The sequence below is a fragment of the Chrysochloris asiatica genome, unplaced genomic scaffold, assembly GCF_000296735.1.
Source record: "Chrysochloris asiatica unplaced genomic scaffold, ChrAsi1.0 scaffold00340, whole genome shotgun sequence".
NCBI classification, from domain to species: Eukaryota; Metazoa; Chordata; class Mammalia; order Afrosoricida; family Chrysochloridae; genus Chrysochloris; species Chrysochloris asiatica.
The window spans coordinates 1,249,736-1,260,690 of NW_006408858.1; the positions used below are offsets into that span (position 1 = coordinate 1,249,736).

Below are 10,955 nucleotides of genomic sequence, written 5' to 3' on the forward strand. Positions count from 1 at the left end.
GGCAGAGAACCAACGCAGTCAGGGGGCTGCCTGCCCACCAGGGGGTTAGGGAGCAAACAAGAGCAGTCCCCAACAGCTGAGCAACTCAGAAGCATAAGAAAGAGGAGACATTTGCAGAAGCAAGCCACTGGGGGGTGTAGTATCAGCTGGGCTGCTGGCTGCAAGGTGACCTTAATACACTAACATGCCAGGTATCTGGTGTAGACTGGTGCCTGGGAGGGATGGGAGTGGGAGAGGGGGAAGAAAGGAGCCCTCTGGTAGGTTTACTGTTGTTACTAAGTGCTATCAAGTTGATTCTGACTCATAGAGTCCCTGTATGGGATTCCAAGGAGCAGCTGATGGATTGGAACCACGGATCTTATGGTTTGCAATCCAGTGTTTATCCTACAAGCCACACCAGGTTTATTGTCCATGCTCAGATTCTATGGTCAAGCCCTAGAATGTGACTTGAAGGCATTGCCTGATACACCAGGAACACATCTATCATCTCCCTGCAACATGAGATATACTGCTAACTCAGCCACCCCAGAACCCAGGAACGAGGAGCCCAGAAGCACTTCCCTCCCTCCAGTGCACACCCTCATCCAATTTCTCACTGCATGAGGCAATCCCCGCAACAGGAAACCACCCCCCCAGCTCAGCTCCCACCAAGTTTCCTGAGTCACATGACCAGTGGTGCACTGTGGGTTAGCCTAGGGTACCTCCCTGCTGCCCCTGCACTAAAGGGCTCACACTCTGGAATAGGCAGCCACACTTTCCAAGAACATGGCCTGGCTATCATCCCAGCCCCATCATCTGCTAGTGCTTCTGACCTTGCTCCCACCTTGCAACCTGGCTTTGCCTCTTTGAAGGAAGCCTTGAAGCCACAACCCACTCCCTCCTGTCTTTCTCATGGGTCAGGCATATCTTAGTCCTCAAAGTGACAACTTTGCTCTTTAACACTTCAAAGAGGTCTTTTGCAGCAGATTTGCTCAATGCAATATACATCATTTGACTTCTTGACTTCTGCTTCCATGAGCACGATTGTGGATCCAAGTAAAATGAAGTCCCTGACAACTTCAACCTTTTCTCGTTTACCATGATGCTATTTCTTGGTCCAGCTGCGAAGATTTTTTAAAATTTCTTTACATTGAGTTGTAATCCATACTGAAGGCTGTAATCTTTAATCTTCCTCAGCAATTGCTTTAAGTCCTCTTCTCTTCCAGCAAGCAAGGTTGTATCATCTGCATATCACAGATGGAGAATGCTACATTGAGGGGATGGCAATCATGAAATGAAAAAAGATGTGTAAGAATTGCCAGATGAAAAACTAATCTGCGCTGTAGATCTTCACCGAATTCTCTCTCTCTCACTTCCTCACACACACATCACCTCCTAAAAGCCACTTCTCAGGAATCTAACAGGACAAGGGAAGTGAACCAAATAGAACAAGACAAAGATGCAGGACACAACAGAGCTAGCACAGGGCAGTTCTGAGACAAGCACACTGAAAGAGAACTGTCACCACTGTGCCTCCAAGCCACCACACTACGAGGGCTCCAAGAGGGAAAGAGCCAAGGAGGGGAAAAAAAAAAAATCAGAACCCAAAACGGCGTTGTGCTTGGAGTTAACTGTGCTGAGAGGAGACAGGAAAATGAAGGAAGAATTAGCAACAGAGACACAGAATATGGAGCACTTTTAAAAAGGCAGTTAGTAAACTGCTAGGAAAAAAACAGAAATCATCTCAGTCAGCTCCCATGTACTGCTGTGAGAATCATGCATAATCACTGAACAGTCATTATTGACATACCCAAGAAGTAAAGAACTGGGAGCCTAGAAAGCATAAATGTTGGCAGTGTTAGAAACCCAACCAAGCCTGTTGCTGTTAATTCCAACTCATGGTGAATCCATGTGCTTCACAGCAGAACCCTCCACAGGGTTTTCTTGCTTGTAATTTTATAGAAATGGATTGCTAGGTCTTTCTTCCTGCTCATTCCCAAGTGTCGCTAAGTTACTCTAAATGCAGGGTTTCCCGGTTCTCTGCAAGGTCTTACCTAACAGTCTTTCACAGTGAGACCACATCTACCAGACAAAGCATGGCTGTCTAGAAGCGTTCCTTACGTCCAAACACCTCTGGGTATGGTCTCAACAACCCCAGAACTTGTTCTTATGGCACAGAGACCCACCAGAGTTTCCCAGGAAAATGGACATGATCTAATTGTGAGAAGTGCCAAACCCTAAAGTGAACTCAGAGCCTAATCTGACTTAAAAAACACATGTGTATATGTACATTGTTGTTGTTAAGTGCTTTTGAGCCGGTCCGACTCATAGTGTCCCTGTATAGGGTTTCTGAGGAGTGACTAGTGAGCTTGAACCGCCGACCTTGTGGTTTAAACCAACTTTGCAGTCCAGTGCATTAACCCACAGTGCCACATATGTATGTACATATACAAATGTATGAGGGTAAGACAAAGTATTACTGCAAAATCATGGAAAACTATTATTAAAATTATTATTAAAAATACCAAAATGCAAAGCTATTATTTCTAAACATATCCTCCATTTAGCTCTATACACATCTGAGGGCAGTTTCCATGTCTGGATTTATACCACGTCAAAATGCTAGTTTGCCTATGGAAGCAGTAGCTCAAAAGAGGGAACAAGTCCTTACAGCAAGAATCATCCCTACCCCCTCCACACACAGAGTAGACAGGGATGGGCAACTTGGACATTGGCTACCCAAAATGGGGGTGGTAGAGGGTGGGAAGGGCTACAAAGGCAAGAAGTGACTGGCTTACAAGCTTTCAAGAGGGAACCTAGATCCAGAGGGCCTGGAGGAAGGTAGAATCTCCAGTGAGTAGTATTCAATCTGACTAGGCCGGGCTGATGCAATGAAATACAGACGGGTCTCTTGTGATACAGTAGTGAATAATTGTTATCAGGACTGTTTGTGAGGGTCAGAAATGTAAAGGTGGATGTTTTATAGAAAGGAGGGGAGTGATTAACTTTTCAGTCTAGGAGCGGAGGTCCCTAGGACCATCAGGGAGAAGAGCAGAGAGCAGAACCCTACCCAGAGAAGCAGTGATGCCTGAAATGGAGCCAGAGATGATGACGTGGAGCGATGGGGCAGCTGGAGACTTTAGATCCAGAGAGGGAGAACGACTGTGTGCTGAAGATCTGGGGGGCACGGGGGAAGGATTGCATGGAGGGGATTGTAATCATGGCAATGAGACGATATACGATAGAATGAATGTAAGATTGATGTTCTCCCATGTAAGCTATCACATAATTCACAATAAAACATTAAAAAAAAAAAGTTACTTTGGACAACATTGTCATTAAAGTGTTGTCAAGTAGCAACTCTACATAAGGTTTCTAAGGCACTGGTGGGTTTGAACTGCAGACCCTGCACTTCAAACCAACCTTGCAGTCCAGTACTTATTCCACAGTGTCACTCCATGACATCTTTAAAGGGCTCAAACTGTGCTTCTTTTAAATGTTCTTTTAGTTTGGGGAACAAAAATAATTCTGAAGGGGCAAGAGCAGTGCTGTAGGATGGATGGGGTAAGGTTTCCCTACAAAATTCTCATAGGACAGCCCTTGTTACCCTCAAAGAATGAGTAGAAACAAGAGCATGGAGAAAAAATTCCTTGGAGCACTTTTTTTGTCTTTTAATCTCACCAAAGTGGTTTTTAATTTTCTTTAAACTTCTCTACAATAAGCCCCTGTAACTGTTTTGTGTCCTTCAAAAACCTCACTATGACTCCTTGACAATCTGAAAGATAGTTGCCCTCTCTGCCTTGAATTTAACTGGCCCAACAGATGCTCATAGTCACTGTTTTGATTGGACCTTGCTTCTGGACCATAATGGTAAATTCAAGACTTACCTTTGGTTATGATTCATTCCACAAAATCTTCATTAGCTTCAATGTCACTTAAAATTTGGATGGAAAGATCAGCTTCTCGAGTTGATTAATCTTTGCAGATTTTTTTTTTTTTTAAGTATCCTAACTAGACTAAAACAAGTGTATCACTGAGTAGTTCTTTGCTCTGTTTCTTTTAACCCATTTCCATGGACTCAACTGTGACTCATTTCAACCTTACAGGACAGAGCAGAACTGTCCCCTAGGGTTCCCATGGCTGTGAATCTTTACAGGAACAGACTGTCTTACTGCTCTCCCTTGAGGCAGCTGGAGGGTTCGAACTGCTAAACCACAGCACCAGGGCTCATCTAATTACTACTCAGGTTCAAAGCATCTACCCAAATGGCTGACATTAAGCAACTGCATAAACACCTGAGGATGTTAGAGTCAAAGATGTGTTACCTAACGCCATGCAAAGCCTCCTTTTTAGTGTTGTGGACACTTAAATCAAACTTTCAAGAATCTCAGTTTCCTTTGAAAGTGAAATATGGAGGAAACAGACAAATCTTAGAAATGAGAACATCCAAACCAAGTTATGAAGGCAACTTTAAAAATTGTGTTAGGCAAGAGGAACCCTGGTAGCACAGTGGACTAAGCGGTGGGCTGCGGTCCGAGGAACCCACCAGCTGCTCAGAGGGAAAAACATGAGGCTGTCTGCTTCCATAAAGATTGACAGCTTCGGAAACCCCAGGGAGCAGTTCTACTCTGTCCTATAGGGTCACTATGAGTGGGAACTGTCTAACTAACAGTGGATATTTTCATTTTAGAGTTAGAAAGATCCAGCAGCAGAAGTCAGATTCTAAACCCCAGAGAAACTCCTGCAGGCTCTTCTGAAGGGGTCCCTAGATAACATGAGAGGAAATTCAGGCCATCTCTAGGAATCAACAGACCCCTGGCTACTAGCCAGCAAGGAAAAGATGAGCTTGATCCTACAACTGCAAGGAACTGAATGTGGGTGGCCTGAAGGAGCTTGTCTGAAGCTGATCTTCCCAGGAGCCAACAGAAAGGAATGTAGAGCACTGCCACACCTTAGTTCCAGCCGCTGAAGACTCAAACAGGACCCAGCTGAGCCTACCTGGTACTCTGACCCACAGAAGCTATCAGATAATAACTATATCCTGTCTTAAATCTGCAGGTTTGTGGCAGGTTGCTACAGCACAACAGAAGACAAATACACAAGCAATGACCCTGCAAGAATCCAGAAAGCAAAAGACAACTGGATTATGAACTATGCAGACAGCCTCTACACCCAAAAACTCTTCATCTGCCCTCCCAGTCCTTTAATCATCCCCTGCCTTCTCTGATGGCAACAACTCCTTCCTATTTTTAAATTCAGGGCTTTCCCAGAGAGGAATCCTTGATGCTAGGGCTTCTCTCACAGAAGTCAAAGTAGCACCTACACACAACTTCCTAATCTACAAGGGAGCTTCAAACAGTTCATGGGCTTTCCCCAAAGAGCGAACTTTTTGAAGCTCACTGGTACACAATCTACTTTGAGTTCAGAGTCCCTGGGGATGCGAAAGGTTAAGAGCCTGACTACTAACCTATAGGAGCTCTGGTGGTGCAGTGGATTAAGCATTGGGTTGCTACTAGAAAGGTCAGTGGTTCAAATCTACCAGCTGCTCTGCAAGAGACAGATGAGGCAGTCTATTCCTATAACCACTTACAGTTTTGGAAACCCTATGGGTCAGTTCTACTCTGTCCTATAGGGTCGTTATGAGTTGGAATCTACTCGATGGCAGTAGGCTTTTGGTTGACTGAAGTCCTACTGTGCTGCTGTAGGATAAGCACTGGACTGCAAGGTCAGTTTGAACCACAAGGTTAACAGTTCAACTCACCTGCTGCACCTTAGAAATTCTATATAGGGTTACTATGAGTTGAAACAAAGGAGCTCTGGTAGCGTAGTGGTTACGAATTGGGCTGCAAACCTTAAGGTCAGCGGTTCGAAACTACCAGCTGCTCCGCGGGAGAAAGATGAGGCTTTCTACTCCCGTAAAGATTTACACCCTCGGAAACCCTATACAGGGTCGCTTATGGGTCGGAACCGACTCGATGGCACATAACAACAACAACAATGAGTTGAAACCGACTTGACAGCACGTAACAATAACAACCAAAAGGTTGGAGATCTGACTTCATCCAGAGGCGCCTCAGAATACTGGCCGTGTTCCACTTCCAGCCATTGAAAACCCTGTGGAGCATAGCTCTACTCTGACACACTAAGGGGCACGATGAGCTGAGGTTGACTCACTGAGTGCAGCAATATCACCCTGGGCACTGGTTCTGGGAGATCTGTAGAATCATGGAAGGTGGGGGTCACAGCACTGCCCAGAGCCACACACCACAGAGTTGAGGCTCTCTCCACTGTCCCAAAAGGAGTTCCAGCCTTTAGCCCACTTCCTTTCTTCCCATTGGATGCCCAAATCCCACCCACACTGCCCTAGGCAGGCAGTTAGTCATTAAGCTCTGTCAAAGTTCCCCCTCTCTGGAATCTCTCTTCCTCTTTCAGTTTATACCACTGTAGAACACAGGTCTTTATCATCTCTCATCTGCTCAAGGCATTCAACAACCTTTTCATCTGTGGCATCTTAGGGGACAGGTATTGATCTAAGACTGGGAAGAGAGAGCCTTCAACGTGCCTCACAATGGTCTCCTAACTGGCTTCTTGGAGTCATTTGTCTCTGCCCTTGCTCCGTCTTCTGGTACTTAGGTAGGATGACCCAACTCGGGTGTTTCCCTACTTCAAAGCAGGCCATAAGTCAAATACAGACTCAACTCCTTCCATTAACCTCTCCTTCCTTCTCTTTCAACCGCAGAACTCTCAGCCTGCAGGAAAAGCCTGGTGAGCGGGAAGCGCTTCCGCTTCCTCCACTGGGACTTATTCTTTCCCTATCTCACAAGGTTGCTCTGGGCTTGTCGGAGATACTGCTCTGGAGACACCCCCAGAAAACGAAACCCAATGCCATCTAATCGATTCCGACTCACTGCGACCAGACATAGGGTTTCCGAGATTGTAAATCTAAATCTTTATGAAAACTGACAGCCTCATCTGTTTCCTCTGGAGGGGCTGGTGGGTTTGAACCATCCACCTTGCAGTTAACAGACCAACGCTTAATTCACTGTGCCACCAAGGCTGCTTGATAGCCTTAGTGCCCTGTTATTGCCCTTTACAGGCTGCGTCTCGTGCAAATTGGAGGCTAGCACAACTGCCGAGAAGCTGATCAGTGTTCAGTGTACGAAACGCATAGTCGGGGAAGAGAGAATGGCTTTTGGGGGTGGAGGGCCTCAGCATCTAGGTGATGCAGCGGCTTAGCCTGTGCGGAGGCGGCTCTAACCCAGCTCCGCATTCCCTCCTCCAGGACCTACAGACGCTTCCTGCCACACCTCGCTTTCTGCCCCACCTCATTTCAGAGTCCCCACCACGCATAGCCCCAAACACCCACCCTCCTCTGATACCTCCCCTGGCTCCCCGATGCGCATCTCGGGAAAGACGAGCCACGGAGCACTGAGATCTGATAAACCCAATGCGGGCTGCCTCCTTCCCTTTTCGTATTCAGCGTGGAGAAAGCGGGGAAAGGATGCATCCCAGGCACTCAAGTGACGAATGAGTAAGCTCCGGCGATGACTCAGAGCCAGGGATCGCTGGTTTGCAGAGTTCGGCCCCAGGAAAGTCAACCAAAAGACCAGCAGTCTGAGTCCGCCGAAAGCGGAGGCGGGGCAGGAGCCACGCGGGTCTCCCGATGCCCTCGGACCCCAGCGCCCTGGGTCTCCCGCGGGTCCGGCCCCGGCCTCGGCCGCTGAGCGAGGGAGGGCTTGAGTAGGAAAGGTCCCACGATCCCGCCTCTTCCCCCCTCCCCCGCCCGCCCCTACTCACATTTGACTGACCAGCTTTTGCCGGAAGGCGGCGCTCCGCCAATCGGTTTCCTGCCCCGAAACGTCCATGCCGGCCCCACCCCCACTCCCGCCGCCCGCTCCCCGTTCCGCCGCCGCCGCCGCCTCAACCGCAGCGCCAGGCCCAAACCCGGAAGCCGTCGGGGGTACCACGGCCGCTCCGGAAGTGGCGCGGGAATTGTGGGAAGCGGAGCCGCACTCGCGGGCTTGTGGGAAATGTAGTCCCCTATTCCTGGTTGAAGTTCTGGTGTGGCCCTGTGGGATAATGTAGCGGACAGCAAGGTCGGCAATTAACAACAACTCCTGGCTGCGCGCGAGACTTCCTGGGTGCATCTCTGGGTCCCTGGAGTCGTGCGCTCCTCTCCTAGTGTGGCTGGCAGATGTAGTTCATTTAACGTTTTAAAGTGCAGTTCATATATTCAGAATATTTTTCTCTGTAAATGGTTGCGTATGGTTGCTGGTGTATCAGATCTTGTGTATAGACTACAGATGAAATGTTAGATCCTGTGTTAAGTACCGACTCCACAGTACTTAACAACAGGATTTCGGAGGATCAGCTGATGGGTTTGAACGGCCGACCTTGTGACTAACGGTCCAGTGCTTACATAACAGTGCCACACCAGGACTCTTTGTTAGATCCTTGGTGGTGGTTATGTGCCGTGGATTCGGTTCCGACTCATAGCGACCCTGTACAGGGTTTCTGAGGCTGTAAATCTTTACGGGAACAGAAAGTCTCATCTTTCTCCCACTGAGCAGCTGGTAGTTTCGGACTGCTGACCTTGCTGTTCGCAGCCTGTAACCACAGGCTACCAGAGCTCCTTAGCCCTGCAGATTTATGGAAAACATCAGTGTCATAAACCTAATTGACAAAGGAAGTCTTCACTGTCAAACCTACCAGAAAATTGGACTCCCTCTAGGACTTTTGCGAGAATATGGTGAACTTCACATTCAATTTAAGTCAGCAAGTTAATAGGGTCCCAGGACAAGCCTCCCCGTTGTGCACTCTGATTCTAGAGAAGGCTGATACAGCCATAGGCACATAGATGAAATTGAGTGCCTTCATTTTTTGGCCCAGAGCTCTTCTCCTTCCTTTGCTGGCCTGAGATAGTGACGCTCAGGGCAGTTGTCCTTGCTTAGAATCTGAATGGGAGATCAGGGAAGGAGACCTAGAGCTGGGCACCAAACTCCAGGCCTCAAGGAGAAAGAGAGGCGATCCTGAAAAGGTCCTGCACTCTCCTGACACCTGAAGATCCCCTAGAGGAACCCAGTCTGAAAGCAGGTGACTTAGACTCCTGGAGGAAATGAGGCAGTAGTTAGAGCTTTTGCAAGAACACCTCTTGCTCCAAGAACACCATCTGTCATCCATATTCCTCCTTTTCCTGCAACTGAATTGTTTCATCAGATCAAGGATCCCAATTCTGAAAATAAAGTTACACAGGAATTGGTGGGATTTCAAAAGTACAAATGTTACTTCATGTTTTTTGGTTGTGGTAAAAATATATCTATAACAATATTTTACCATTTTAACTATTTTAAAAACTTTTTAAACATTTAAACCTGTGACATTTGTTATGTTAAAAATGCTGATTAACATGAGAAATATTTACAAATTTTTCTATGAACAGAAATTCAGTGTCTCCACAATCACTATTCCCTTTCCTGTACCTCCTGCCACTTTGTTGTTGTTGTTGTTAAGCTCCATCCAGTTGGTCCTGATAGGTTAATGCGCTGGACTGCAAAGTCAGTTTGAATTTCAAGGTCAGTGGTTCAAGCTCATGAGCCGCTCCTTAGAAACTCTATATGGGTCACTATGGGTCTCAGCAGCACTTAATAACAACCTTGTGACTAACAGTCCAGTGCTTATCTATAGTGCCACACCAGGACTCCAACCACTAATAAACTTTGGTCTCCATGAATTTGCCTATTGTAGATGTTTCATAGAAATAGGGTTATACAATATTTTTCCTTTGTATTTCACTCAGCATGTTTTCAAGGTTTATCCATGTGGTCGCCTGAATCAGGACTTCATTGTCTTTCTGGTTGGCCCCTTTTATCCCACTCTTCAGTGTAATTATCATTAGGTATGAATTAAGTGCTATCATTTTACTATGTGTTTTTTGTGGTGCTGCTGGTTTCTTTGTTCCACATATAATTTTCTGTGTTGAGTTAATTTTTGTGAGTTTCCTTTTCCTGTTGTTGTGTTAATGTTTTCTTTTTGATATGAAAGTGTGCTAATTTGCTTTGTGATTATCCTATAATGTATTCTTTTTTCCCCATTTAAAACAATCTGTTGTATCTTCAAATCTACTTGACTTCCTTGCCATTTGCAAGTTGTGTATCCACACTATTCCCTCTTTTTGCTTTGTAGTTGACTAACTTACGAATTGTTATGACTGGTTCCCTATTTTCATTTTTGTAGGTTTGTTTTACTTTAAATACTTTTATATCTGGATTGTGTCGCTGTAGGATCAGCACTGGATTGCAAACCACAATGTCAGCAGTTCAAATCCACAAACTGTTCCTCAGAAATCCTCTATGAGTTGGAACCTACTCCATGGTACTTAACAACAACAGTGTCTGGATTGAGTGCTGGGTGGTGTTGTCATGCATGTTAATCTCAGGGGGGTTTCTGCTGTTGTTGGTTCTCAATTCAAAGAACACCCTTTAGTGTTTTTTTTTTTAGTTGGTCTGATTATCACAAATTCCTTTAATTTCTGTTTATTAGGAAATGTCCTAGTTTCATTGTCATATTTGAAGGACAGATTTGCTGGGTATATGATTCTTGGTTGACAATTTTTTTCTTTCAGAGTTTTATATATGTCATTCCATTGCCTTCGTGCCTTCCTGGTTTCTGTGGAGAAATCAAAGCTTAGTCTTATTCTCGTTTGTTCATTTTTATGTAACTTGCTCTCCCCAACCTGCCTCCAGCTGCTCTCAGGATTCTTTCCTTGTCTTTGGAAAGCTTAATTATGATACATCTTGGTGATTTTCTTTTCTTTTTAAAAACTTTTATTGTGAATTGAGTGAAAGTTTACGTTCAGCAAATCATATAATTGGCTCTATTGCACGGTTGCAATCCCTTCAATGTACCAACAGTTAACAGCATTTACCTCTATTCACTTTAACTATTGCATTCCTTCCTGTGACTCCCACTACCTTCAT

At 45.8% G+C, this 10,955-nt stretch overlaps 1 protein-coding gene across 2 annotated transcripts in view; it reads right to left on the reverse strand.

The window, feature by feature from the left end:
• Positions 1–7,895, reverse strand: part of MED15 (mediator complex subunit 15) — a 54,753-nt gene extending 46,858 nt beyond the window's left edge. The window contains exon 1 of one of the 2 annotated variants that reach the window (XM_006875816.1): positions 7,777–7,895. In XM_006875816.1, the coding sequence (XP_006875878.1) occupies positions 7,777–7,844 (68 nt within the window). In that variant the 5' untranslated portion in view covers positions 7,845–7,895. The remainder of the gene's footprint in view (positions 1–7,776) is intronic. The other variant, XM_006875815.1, reaches the window with a different exon arrangement.
• Between the last annotated feature and the right edge of the window lie 3,060 nt (positions 7,896–10,955).